Source organism: Molossus molossus, unplaced genomic scaffold, assembly GCF_014108415.1.
Source record: "Molossus molossus isolate mMolMol1 unplaced genomic scaffold, mMolMol1.p scaffold_m16_p_12, whole genome shotgun sequence".
NCBI classification, from domain to species: Eukaryota; Metazoa; Chordata; class Mammalia; order Chiroptera; family Molossidae; genus Molossus; species Molossus molossus.
This window is the reverse complement of record NW_023425347.1, coordinates 12,491,007-12,504,758: the sequence shown is the minus strand read 5'-3', so window position 1 is coordinate 12,504,758 and position 13,752 is coordinate 12,491,007. Positions and strand designations below refer to the sequence as shown.

The 13,752-nt window shown below is 38.9% G+C and overlaps 1 protein-coding gene across 1 annotated transcript in view; it reads right to left on the bottom strand.

Moving 5' to 3' along the window:
- Positions 1–2,150: 2,150 nt before the first annotated feature.
- The window catches only part of RIOK1 (RIO kinase 1), a 33,604-nt gene continuing 22,002 nt past the window's right edge, over positions 2,151–13,752 (bottom strand). The window contains exons 10-17 of the mRNA XM_036255932.1: positions 12,827–12,964; positions 12,475–12,578; positions 12,147–12,253; positions 8,088–8,153; positions 6,904–7,023; positions 6,015–6,068; positions 4,169–4,321; positions 2,151–2,848 (exon numbers count right to left, since the gene is read on the bottom strand). Of these exons, the coding sequence (XP_036111825.1) occupies positions 2,738–2,848; positions 4,169–4,321; positions 6,015–6,068; positions 6,904–7,023; positions 8,088–8,153; positions 12,147–12,253; positions 12,475–12,578; positions 12,827–12,964 (853 nt within the window). The 3' untranslated portion in view covers positions 2,151–2,737. The remainder of the gene's footprint in view (positions 2,849–4,168; positions 4,322–6,014; positions 6,069–6,903; positions 7,024–8,087; positions 8,154–12,146; positions 12,254–12,474; positions 12,579–12,826; positions 12,965–13,752) is intronic.

Here is a 13,752-nt window from a genome sequence, read left to right as displayed (position 1 = left end):
CATATGCCACCTACAAGAGACCTACTTCAGATTGAAAGACACATAGACTGAAAATAAAAGAATAGAAAAGAAATTTCATGAAAATGGAAATGAAAAAAAGTTGAGTAGCAATACTTGTATTAGACAAAATAGATTTTAAAACAAAGGCCTGGCTGGTTTAGCTCAGCAGTTAGAGCATTAGCCCACAGACCAAAGAGTCGTGGGTTCGATTCCGGTCAAGGGCATGCACCAAGGGGTTGCAGTTCAGTCCTTGGTCCCGGTCAGGATTGTGTGGGAGGCAACGAATCGATGTGCCTCTCTCATATCGATGTTTCTCTCCCTCCCCCACTCTATCAGAAGATAAATGGAAAAAAGTATCCTTGGGTGAAGATTACAAAATAAAAATAAAACAAAAGGCTATTAACAAGAGACAAAGGACATTTCATACAGCCAAGATATGGGAGCAACCTAAGTGTCCATCCATACATAATTGGGTAAAGATGTGGTACATATATACAGCAGAATATTACTTGGCCATTAAAAGAATGAAATCTTATCATTTGCAACAACATGGATGAACCTAGAGGGTAAGTGAAGTAAGTCAGAGAAAGACAAACATCGTTTGGTTTCACTTACATGTAGAGACTGAAAAACAGAATTAATGAACAAAAATAGAAACTAATTCAGATACAGAGTACAAACTGATGGTTATCAGATGGGAGGGATTTAGGGGGCTGGGTGAAAAGGGTGAAGGGATTAAGAATACAAATTGGTAATTACAACATAGTCATAGGATGCAACACAGGGAATATATTCAGTAATACTGTAAAAATTATATATGGGGCCAGGTGGGTACTAGCAATGTGGGGGGAATCACTTCATAAGTTATATAAATATCTACCACTACGCTGTACACCTTAAACTAATATAGTGAATGTCAACTGTGATTGAAAAACAATAAATATAAACCTTGTCAGAGTAATACCAATCATATACCAGAACTGAAAGATCTCAGATAAAAATTCCCAAAAGTACACAGAATTACTAAATCTGTTTTGCATTTTCTTTTGTTAAATGTAAACTGTTTCATTGAAATTGTTTCATATTTTGATCTTTTTTAAAGTCCAGAAGGGAGGGTTTTATGAACATAAATTTGACTTAAAATTTTAAAAGCTCAGTTGAAACCCTCCCACCTCCCAATAATAACCCACCAACTCTCAAACAAGCAAATACAAGCTTCAGTTTAATGAAAACTAAGTTTATTTATAGAAATTATTTCTGATGCAAGGGCTAAAAGAGGCATTTCTAATGCGTATGGAAAAAATTTTTTAATCATTTCTTTCAATATTTGTGTTTTGGTGCAATCTCGCCCTCTTATGATTCCCTTTCGTACCCCCAACCTGCTCCGCCCACATTCCTTCCCAACAGTCAGTGGCAATTCCAGTCCTTCCCCCAGTTGCTAAGGTCATAATCCCTGACATCATCCTTCATTCTTTCTCCATACTCCTCATGTATTCCCCAGCACACCTAGTTCCCTCCACTTTTGTGTCCTATCTAGAATCCAACCTCTTCTCTCCATGTCCCCTGCTACTGTCCCAGAGCGAATCATCATCTCTTCTGTGGGACACTAAATACCCAACTGTCTCCTACCCTTGTTTTCTCATCAATTCTCTAGAGGCCAAGGTGATAGTGATCTTTCAAAACAGAAGCCAGATCATATTCCTCTGCTCAAAACCCTCCAATAGCCTAACCCCATCTGATGTCATCTATTTCCTCCCTTGGATAGGAAGCTCCAGCCTGTGGTTTCTGGAACATTTCAGGCATACTTCTGCCCCAGGGCCTTTGCATTTGTTGTTTGCTTTGCCTGGAATCCTCTTCTCGCCTGATGTGTACATGACTCATAGTCTTCAAGTAATTGCTCAAATACAGCCTCTCAGTGTGGCCTATTTTAAAATGGCAAACTTCTCCCAGGCATTCTCTCTTCTCTGCAATACTTCTCTCCACAGAATTTGTCACTTGCTGATACACTGGTTTTATTTTGTTTAATGTCTTGTCTTCCTATTAAAATGTAAACTAACCAAAGGTAGTAATCTTCATCTGCTTTACCGCTGTATCCCCAGCAACACTCAAATATTTGCTGAATGAATGAACATGCCAAATAGTTGAACATGAAATAGCTTATAAACTGGGAGGTGCTAGCTCAAAAAAGAATACTAAGGATGAAGAGTATATTATAAATGATCATCAAAGAATAAAGTTGCAGTGAATGATTTCATCAACAGCCAGATGAATTCTCCCAAAAGTGAAACTCCCTTTTGTAGAAACCATGGCCTTCTAATCATGTGACTTCAGATGGGGCTTCGGCATGTACAAACAAAGCAAAACAATTGGCCAAGTTTGTCAGAAGTGCCTTTATTCTTACATCGAGGTTGTGGACATTCATTACATTTAAATATTTACAATGCTTCAAAATACATACTGGAGGAGAAAAATATATAAAACTGAAACTGTACAAAGTTCTCCATTAAAATAGTTTAAATAAATTCTCTGTCAATACCAGACTGAGTCAGTGACTGGATCTGGACAACAGAGCTTAGAGCTTTCTACATAATTACATGAGAACACTTGAATAAGTCTTTGTAGACATCGCCATAATGACCGCTCGGTTAAAATCATACCCTGTCTTCCCGACGCAGCTTAGAGGACAGGCAAGAAAAGGAACTGACGGGAAATTACTGCATGTAATACAGTTCTGACTCTATTTGCCCTTTTTGGTCTTGGCTGTCTTCTCCTTTCTTTTTTTCACATGTTTAGGAATTTTGTTTTTTCTTTTTTCTCTCTGAGCTTCCTTGACCATCTTTTTCCTTTCCTGTAAAACAAAACAAAAAAAAAACTTAAAAAATCTGTGAAATACATGTAGAAGTAAAAAATAAAGACTTACGTGGAGAACTTCACAGTTGTTTTTCTATGAATCAAATTTCAAATAATACCACTAATCCAATCAAGAGGAAAGGCGGTATTTGGACAAAAAAAAAATACTCATTTCCCCCCCCTGAAGTTTAGCAGTTTTTAAAGCAGCAGGGAGTACTTTTTTTTAAAGACAAGGTTTTACTTATTTATTTTTTTTAAATCCTCACCCAAGGATATTTTTCCATTTATCTTCAGATACAGTGGGAGGGAGGGAAGGAGGGAGGGAGGGAGGGAGGGAGGGAGGAAAACATCAGTTGGTTGTCTCCCACACAACCCAACGAGGGCCAGGGATGAACTGCAACAGAGGTATGTGCCCTTGACCAGAACTGAACCCACGACTCTTTGGTCCCCGGGCCGACACTCTAACAGCTGAGGCAAACCAGCTACGGCAATGAGGTTTTCTTTTTATAAGAAAATTTAATTTATGTTATTCACATTGCTACAATTAAATAAAAAGATATATGTAAAGGATAATAAAGTGTAACATGGAAAAATAAAAATGATATGGTTTGGTGATAGAATCTGGGATGAAACTGTCTTAAAGGTATCCTAATAGAAATGTGAAGACAGCCAAAAAGAAATATTCATGAGGATGTAATTAAATGTTTGCAACTACTTTTCTCTACAAGTTTTATATTCTACAGAAGTAAAGGCTGGAAAGAGACAAAATATTTATTCCCAGTAAACAAGGAGAGAAAATGTAGTAACAGAAAGTTGGGTATGTGTCTCAGAAGTCTTAAAATCCATACTTTATAAAGATTAAGGATTAAGCTAAGAATGAAGAGTGATAGTTATACAGCTCTCATGTATCATTCAATCATTAGTGTGTCTTCTGTCAACAGCCAGCGTGGAAGAAACTGTCTTTTAGAATCCGGAAACTCTGGGCTGTAAATCCCCCTGAAAAGGGCTCTTCGGTATTTCACTCTGAGGCAACCCCAGCATCATTTGTACTTCAAGTGAACGACAATCATTTCTAATCAATGTACCGAATTCAGTGTGTCCGCTCCCTGGGCAGTGCCCAAGGAGCTCCCAAGAGAAGCCCAATCTCTAGGTAATGTCACTACCAAAAACAAAGTGCATGCTTAGGAGCTGAAACTACAATTAGAGGCATGTACTCATCAACATGGTTCCAGCCACCATAATCTAGACTTGAGAAAAGAGAAATGAGAGAGGCTACGCTGCCATGTTAAAGAACAAGGGAGTTTCATTCTCGGCTAACCTTTCTATCAACGTCAAGGTCAGCGGTGGGTTTCCTGGAGCGCGCACGGTCTCCCTGCTCTTCAGAATCTGCGTCAGAACACTCAGAGCTTCCATCATCTTCTGAATCGGAGCAATTCTTTTCCTTAACCTGATTTTCTAGGAGTGCAGGGACCTTGAAAATATTACCGAACCACGTTATTCTAAACCACTCAGTTATCTATTGTCATCAAATGTGTGAATGCCAGAATTCAGATTTCAGCCTTGCTATTCCAGTAAGGCCCAAGAACACACCCAGATGAAGAAACCGGGGCTTCACTGGATGACCCAGACCAACAACATGACTGTTCCGCTCCAGAAAAGGAGGGCTGAGCTGGGCTTTGGAAGGACAGTCATGTGCTGCCTAACAATGGGGACACGTTCTGAGAAATGCATTGTTAGGTGATTCGTCATTGTGCAAACACACTGTACAGCCTGCTGCTATAACTGTACGTGCTATACTTGTACACAACTGTTAGCACAGGTTGTTTACACCAGCACCACCACAAACATGTGAGCGACATGTTGCACTAGGATGCTGTTAGGTCATAAGGTAATAGGAATTTTCCAGTTCCATTATAATTTCACAGGACCACAATCAAATATGAGGTTGGTTGTTGACCGAAACATCGCTTTGCGGTCATGACTGTGAAATACAGACAAACATAAAAAAGACATATTTGAATATCTTTTTTTTTTTGGTACATGCCCCTAGCAGGAACCGAACCCAGGACTCTCTGGTCCACAGGGTGACGCTCCAGCCACTGAGCCAAACCGGCCAGGGCCGTATTTGAATGTCTTTACAGCTGTTTTCCTATGAATCAAATTTGAAGTAACAATCTGATCAAGAGGGAAGATGATATTTAAACAAAAGAAATTTTCATGTTTTTTTCCCCTGAAGTTTAGCAGTTTTTAAAGCAGCAGGAAGCACTTTTTAAAAAGAGGTTTTCTTTTTATAAGAAAAAAAAAACATTTAAAAGTCAATTCTTCTCATAAAAGACAAAGTAAATTTTCAAAGAGCAAACGGATCCTTTGCATTTAAGCCTTTAATTAAAAACATTAAAAGAAATAAAAACTACCTTTATTATTGCTTCAACTAGAATTAATCCCTGCTGTTCTAAAATGTAAAACAAAACAAGATTGTTTTAAGAAAAAAAACACTACAAGAATCCAGCACTGTAACACTGCTAAACTCCTGAGATTACTCTTCATACACAGTTTATTATTATTATTTTTTTAATCCTCACCCAAGGACATTTTTCCCTTTTTTTTGTTCAGATAGTGTTAGAGGAAGAGAGAGGGAGAGAGAGAGAGAGAAACATCGACGTGAAAGGGACATATCGAGTGGCTGCCACCTGCACGACCCAACCAGGGCCAGGGACAAACTGCAACTGAGGTACGTGCCCTTAGCGGGAACTAAACCCGGGTCTCTCAGGAACGCAGGCCAATGCTCTAACCACTGAGCAAACCAGTCAGGGCTTCATACACACTTTTAATAAGCTGGTTGTAAAAACACCAAGAAGCACATGGTTATTATTAATAACTTCACAAATGAAGACCAGGATATAAAAGAGATCAATGCCTCAGCTATAACAACAAAACAATCCAGAGGCAGAAAGACATATAAACCATAAATTTCTGTATTTTAGTCTTATGGTTAAAGAGAGTGAACACAAAAAGTACATTTCTGAAAATGCTCACAAACTTTGAAAGTACATATACTAATAACTGTATCATTGTTAATTTTTATTCTAATACTTTACATTAAATTTTATACCCTTTAAAAAAGAGTTTCCACGTAAATAAATAGCAACACATATTCTTTATACCTTCTGAACGCCTGACAAATCTTTTTTCAGTCCTGTGACGGTTTGGTATAGAATCTTGTAACCACAAAGAAAGAAAACAAAAATTAATGTAAAATTAGACAGTGAAATAACACACTCCAACATTAACAAACAACACTGTGGGCTAAATGATATATTGTGGAATTATAAAAAGATGCCTTAAGCTTATCTCACAGAAAAAAGAAAGCTTATAGCATGAGTGTTATTCATATCCACTAAGCATACAGGCATCAGAGAATTCGAGCCCACAGGCCAAATCCAACCGACAGACTAGGTTTCTACTGATGAATATTCATAATCAATTTGATCATGGAAAACTCTAACTCTGAGTTTCAATGAAATGAAATATAGTCTCCTCCCCAAAATAACGCTATTCGTCTCACGTTAGTAGACCTGTATCATGAAAAGCTGTATTCAGTTCTTACTAAAATGTGTTTTTGTTTCATCAATAAAAATTTGGAGGAAATTTTTTTCTCTCTTTTTATATAATGACCTACACATGATAGCCTCAATTTTGTTTCTTGGCCTGCAAAGCCTAAAATATTTTCTATCTGACCCTTTAACAAAAATAATTTTCCAGACCCTGAAATATATATCCATTAATGGATCCAGTATAATAACCATTTATATCCTAGACTTCTATACAAATCTTCCTTCTTCTGCAATTACAGTCTGTTGGACTCATATAAACATGTCATTTTCTTTCACAAAAACCAATGAATTCCCTTTACATCCAATGAGCACAAAGGACATGTTAATGCAAAAGGAATTAGCCACCTCCCCAGATTAGAAGCCAACATTCAGGGCTGCAGGTTGGGAATGGTAGCTTCCTTCGTAAACTTGCTTGCTACATATAAACCAAGCTACTCACATTGTCTTGTTGGGCATTCATGGCCATGTCCTCTTCCTTCAATTTCATCATTATATCCATATCCCTCTCATAATTTTTTACTTCCTTCAAGGTTCTAGGAATATATGCTCGCTTAAACACCTAACGAACACAGAGGAAAAATAAAATCGAAACAGTTATTCACATACTTCTCATATTTGCTAAGCATCCTCACCCCCACCAAGACATAAAATAAAATCCATCCTTATCATCTACAACACTGATTCTTGGCCAGGCCGTCTGCACAGGCTGGTGTTGCATGTGTCGTGGGCTGTGCCAAAAGTAATTTGTTACCAATGATAAAAGACTAAATATGACACTAAGGTTACCCTTAGAAAACCACTTCTCTCTACTGGTTTGCATTCCAAAAAGTTTTTCTGAGTGGGAGAGAAAGGAACGTAATTGCCGAACTGTGCCTTACAGAGAAACAAGTTCCGACATGGGAACATCACCCACTGTGTGCTACAGTGAAAAACGGTTCAGAACTGCTGACAAACATAGGGTACCTTATACTAAGACAGCACACTAATTATCTGTGAGAATTTTTTAAAAATAAAATAAAGCCTACTAAGATCACCTTCACAAAAAATACACTGACTCTCAAGATTAAAATAATTTTCTCTTTCATTAAACATAAATATTTAAAATCTAAATTACCAATGGAATCAACATTTAAATCATTTAAAAATCTACATTTGCAAACTAAAACAGGCTTACCCCCTTTTTTCTTTAGATTTTTAAAATTGATTTTGAGAGAGAGAGGAAGGGGGGGAGAGAAAGAGAAGTATCAATGTGAGAGAGAAAAAACTATCAGCTGCCTCCTGCACGCCCCCTAGTGGGGATCAAGTCTGCAACCCAAGCATGTGCCCTGACTGGAAATCAAACCAGATGGGACAACACCCAACCAACTGAGCCACACCAGCCAGGGCAGGCTTTTCCTTTTTGAATCATATACTCCAATAGGTTCTTTAATGGGTTGCTGAGTGAAATGATGTAATGAAATGTAAGTTATACAACGATTATGTAATATATTACATCTGAAGGACATATTATCATTTTTAAAAAATACTTTCCTATTAAAATCAAGTTCATGTCTTAACAATATTTTTTAAAAGATCCCAAAGCACAAGTGTTTCCTAAGGCTGTGAACAGATGATAAGTCTTACCTCTTCATCCACATGCTCCTGGCTGGACCTTTCCTCCTTGGTCCTTTGAGACGCTATTTCCATGGCCTTGGAAAGAAAACAATTACTGTCCTTTACATTCAACCTACAGAAGATATATCCATTTCCCAATTTTAGTATAAATCTGCTCTAATCTTTCTCAGTATCACCTCTTCACACTTGTAAAAAAAAAAACTTCACTGTCCTCTAGTGGTCAGATTAACTCTCCATGTCAGACCTCATCAAAAAGGCTGCCATCAATCCAAAAGTAACAGAATAATCAAATTTGTCTCGCCTCAGGGAATCCGTAGCCCCTTTCTCAAAAGTAATACTACTTTTACTAAGTTTTAAACAATTAGGAAAAATACCTCCTAAAGAAAAACTGAGCCCAGCTGGTGCAGCTCAGTGGTTGAGTGTTGACCCATGTACCAAGAGGTCACCGGTTTGATTTCCGGTCAGGGCACATGCCCAGGTTGTGGGCCAGATCCCCAGTGGGGGGCATGCAGGAGGCAGCCAATCAATGTTCTCTCTCATCGATGTTTCTATCTCTCTCCCTCTCCCTTCACTCTCTCAAAAAAATCAATAAAGAAAAAAAAATTTTTTTTTAAAGATAAACTAGACCCAAAGAATGAAAGAACTCCTGAGCAGTCAAGGAAGGGAATCAAAGAGAAAGTGGAGCCCTGGCCGGTTTGGCTCAGCAGATAGAGCGTCGGCCTACGGTCCGGAGAGACCCGGGTTCGGTTCCCACTAAGGGCACGTACTTCGGTTGCAGTTTGTTCCCGGCCCTGGCTGGTCGTGCGGGTGGCAGCCACTCGATGTGTCCCTTTCACATTGATGTTTCTCTCTCTCTCTCTCTTCCTCTCTCTCCCTCCCAATCTATCTGTACAAAAATTGGAAAAATGTCCTCAGGTGAGGATAAAAAAAAAAAAAGAGTAAGTGGATTGTCCTCTAATTTGAGCATATGGCTCTAATGCCCTGCAGCATAAATCACCAAAGAAAGCAATCTGAACAATGACTGACACTAAAAATGTGACAAAGAGTTTAGAGAATTCTTTTGGCTTGTAAAACTGAAGATTTGTTCTCTATTCAGAATATACAGAAAAAAGGAAAGAACACTGGATCTAGGTAGCTTTTTAAGGTCAGACACTAAAATTAGTGTTAAACAGTTTAGGAATAAAAATGATATGATACTTATTCATTCAATTAACATATGTGATTACTTACTACTGCCAAGTACTGATTAGGTACTGGCAATACAAGAATAAAATCCCCGTCCCTTAGGAGTTTACGTAGAGAGTGACAAAATTAAAAAAAAAACAAAAACTTTATATATGAAGTGATACAATGTGACTACTTATATTAGTTACATTAATATGAAAATATAGTTGGCCCTCCATATCTGTGTATCTGTATCTATAGGTATCTTCATCCCTAGATTCAACCAATTTTAGATTGGAAAAATTTGAAAAGAAAGTTACATTGCTGCTGACATGTACTATGTAGTTAGGCCTATGACGGCTGCATCTGTACTGAACGTGTACAAACCTTTTTCTTGTCATTTTTCCTAAACAATACAGTATAACAATTATTTATATAGCATTTACATTATATTAGGAATTATACAGTAATCTAGACATGATTTAAAGTAGATAGGAGGCTGTGTGTTATATGCAAATTCTACAACATTTTATATAAGGGACTTGAGAATCCTTGGATTTTGGTACCCTCTAGGGTCCTGGAACCAATCCCCCTGGGATACTGAGGAATAACTGTACATCTTGGGAAATAATTATTTCTGCCTGGTTTCTCCAGAAAGCTTTCTGAACTGAGCTTTAAATGTCATTTGGCAAAGCAAGATGAAGAAAAGTAGAAATGTAAAGGCATTCCAGGGAAAGAAAAAAAATAAGAAAGGGTATGATAAAACCTGAAAAGTTATGTAGGGGCATATATACCACATGTTCTATATTCTATGATTTGGGAGTAACAAAGAAAAGGCAATCCATGGAATGGGAGAAAATATTTATAAATTACACAGGGTTAATAATATCCAAAGAACTCCTTTAACTCAAAAAAATCTGATTAAAGCCCTGGCCAGTTTGGCTCAGCGGTTGGAGCGTCGGCCTGCGGACCAGAGAGTCCCGGGTTCGGTTCCCACTAGGGGCACGTATCAAAAAAAAAAAAAAATCTGATTAAAAAACAAGACAAAAGACTTGAATATCTCAGCTGGTGTGGCTCAGTGGTTGAGCATCGACCCACCCATGCACCAAGAGGTCCCTGGTTTGATTCCCAGTCAGGACACATGCCCAGGTTGTGGGCCCCATCCCCAGTGGGGGACATGCAGGAGGCGGCCATTGATGTTCTCTCTCATCAATGTTTCTATATTTCTATCCCTCTCCCTTCCTCTCTAAAAATCAATAAAGAAAAAAAAAAAGACTTGAATAGACATATCTCCAAATATAGAGAAATGGCCAACAAGTACACAAAAAGATGCTAAACAGTACTAGAGAAATGCACATCTAAACTATGTGACATCACCTCACACTCATCAGGACAGCTGTCAGTACCAAGTGTTTGTGAGGATGTGGATCAACCGGAACACTGGCACTGTTGATGGAAATGTAAAATGGTGCAGTCACTAAAGAGAACAGTATGGCTACTACTCAAAAAATTAAAAGTAGAATTACCATATGATCCAGTAATTCCACTTGTGGGTGTGCATCGAAAGAACTGAAAGCAGGGTCTTGAGATATTTGTACACCCATGTTCACAGCAACAGTATTCACAACAGCCAAAAGACAGAAGTAACCCAGGTGTTCACAGATGGATGAATGGATAAATAAAATGTGGTATACATATACAAAGGAATTATTACTCAGTCTTTAAAAGGAAGGCAATTCTGACACATCCTATACCATGAATAAACTTTGAGGACATTATGCTACATAAAATAAGTTAGCCAGACCTGGCCGGTTTGGCTCAGCGGTTAGAGCGTCGGCCTGCGGTCCGGAGGGACCCAGGTTCGGTTCCCGCTAAGGGCATGTACCTCGGTTGCAGTTTGTCCTCAGCCCTGGTTGGGTCGTGTGGGTGGCAACCACTCAATGTGTCGCTTTCACGTCGATGTTTCTCTCTCTCTCTCTCCCTCTCACTCTATCTGAACAAAATATCGAAAAATGTCCTCGGGTGAGGATAAAAAAAAAAAAAAAAAAGTTAGCCAGAAAAAGACAAATCGTGTATGAGTCCACTTATATGAGCAGTCAACATCACAGACAGGAAGTAGAGTGGGCTGGGCAGAGGGAGAAAGGGGGACTTAAGTGTTTAATGAATACTGAGTTTGTTTCACAAGACAAAAAACTTCTGTGGATGAATGTGGTGATGGCTGAACAACCTGAATGTACTTAATGCCACTAAACTGTGCACTTAAAAATGGTTAAAATGTTAAATTTTATGCTCTATATATTTTACCACAATTTAAAATTTTTGTGATTCAGAAAAGCCTCTGAGAAACAAGAAAAGAATTAATGACCAAAAGCCAACAATAGTTTTCTTATTAAATGTTCATGACTTTGACAATCTATGTAACCTTGCCCAAGGATTCAAGTTAAGAAACCTGGCTTTACCTTTGTCTTTTCACTATACTTTTGATTCTCCGTCTGTGAAATCAGAAGGAAAATGTCTCAGAAAACTGTCAAATGAACAGAAATTATGCTGAGCAATCTGAGTCCTCAGAAGTGCCATGTAAATGCAAATTGCTAGCGCTATTTTCCATTTTTTTAATCCTCACCCGAGGATATTTCTCTATTTATCTTCAGATAGAGTGGAAGGAAGAGGGGAGGGACAGAGAGGGAGAGAAAGGAAGAGAGAGAGAAACATCAACGTGAGAGGGGCACATCGACTGGATGCCTCCTACACGACCCCGACCAGGGCCAGGGACGAACCACAACTGAGGTACGTGCCCTGGACCGGAACTGAACCCGAGATTCATTGGTCCGGGCCGACGCTCTACCACTGAGCCAAACTGGCGAGGGCCTATTTTCTATTTTTTTCCTTCCTGGCCCATCTCACCTTTGAGAGATAAGCATCCATGTTCTCTGGTGTAATCGATGGGTCTGTGACAAATTCAAAGAGCTCCCGCACCGTCATCACAGCAACACTGTGCTTCAAAAAGAAATCTGTCAGAAGAAAAACGTTAATGATAGCTTTACAAGGGGAAAGGTTTTTATTCCAACAACTATGCAGAGAAACAAAGAAATAAAAACATACTATCTGCCAGCTGATGGTTTAAGTTCACTGCATCAAACAATTCAGTGCCAAGATTTCATATCAACACCTCAACAGAGTACAGAACCAATGAACACAAACAAGCTGGTAGAAAATAATAATTTCCACTCACCATTGACATTGGCACAATCTTTTCTCAAGAACTCCAAGGCATGCGGGTGGTCATGCTCCACAGACTGAGAAACATCAATGATGTACACACCCCCACCACTGTACCTGGGGGCCAGACAGGCAGGGACTGTGAGAAACACCAGTGATGTGCACACGTCCCCTAGTGACATGAGGACTCAATTCAATGACTTAATGTCACCAAAGGCAGGAAACACATCCTATACTGTGACCATGAGGAAGCTAACTTTAAAACTTTAAAATTTAGTATGACATCTTGGATTGGAATTTGCTTATTTTTTCTAAAGGACATGAAACTACTTATGGGAGATTCCTAAAGGATAAAACATACTCACAGCATGTTAAATTCACTAAGATCTGCGTGGACGAGTCTGGCATCCTGATACATTATTCTCATGTACTGAATGACCTGCAGGTACAACTCCCGAGCCTTAAATTCTGATAACTGGATATTTTTCAGGAGTGGTGCTGGCCTTTAATAAGAATAAAATAAACAGTGAGGACAACTAACCAAGACAAGTTTTCTTGCCTTCTTTTAGTACTCACCCAAGGATATTTTTCCATTGATTTTTTTGACAGAGTGAGCAGGAGTTAGGGAGGGAGAGAGAGAACATTGATGTGAGAGAAACACATCCCACATGACCCTGACCAGGGCCGGGAATCGAACTGCAACCAAGGTACGTGCCCTTGACCAGAATCAAATCCACAACTCTTTGGTCCAAGGCCCGATGCTCTAACCACTAAGCAAAACTGGCCAGGGCCACGTTTTCTTGCTTTATACTACTTTTGTTACAGGCACTTCCGTTCCACAACTCCTCACTGCACAATCTGGTTCACTACCCATGCACCTTTCCAGTAACTCACCAACAAACAGGTGTTTTCCCAGCTTACCGTACAAAAGAGTCCTCAAAAACACAGTGAACTTTGTTATTTTAAAGTGTTTTGAGACTTAAAAAGGTAGAAGAAATTAATAACTCTATGTACTGATATACTGGGAAAGAATCATAAAAAATATTCCAAGATGAAACAAGTTGTTTAAATGGGAAATATTCATATATTGGATAGATAATTCAAAGCACTTAAAAATACAATTCTGGCCTGGCTGGTGTGGCTCAGTGGTTGAGTGCCGACACATACACCAAGAGGTTGCTGGTTTGATTCCCAGTCAGGGCACATTCCCAGGTTGTGGGCCAAATCCCCAGTGGGGGGCATGCAGGAGGCAGCCAATCAATGTTCTCTCTCATCGATGTTTCGATCTCTC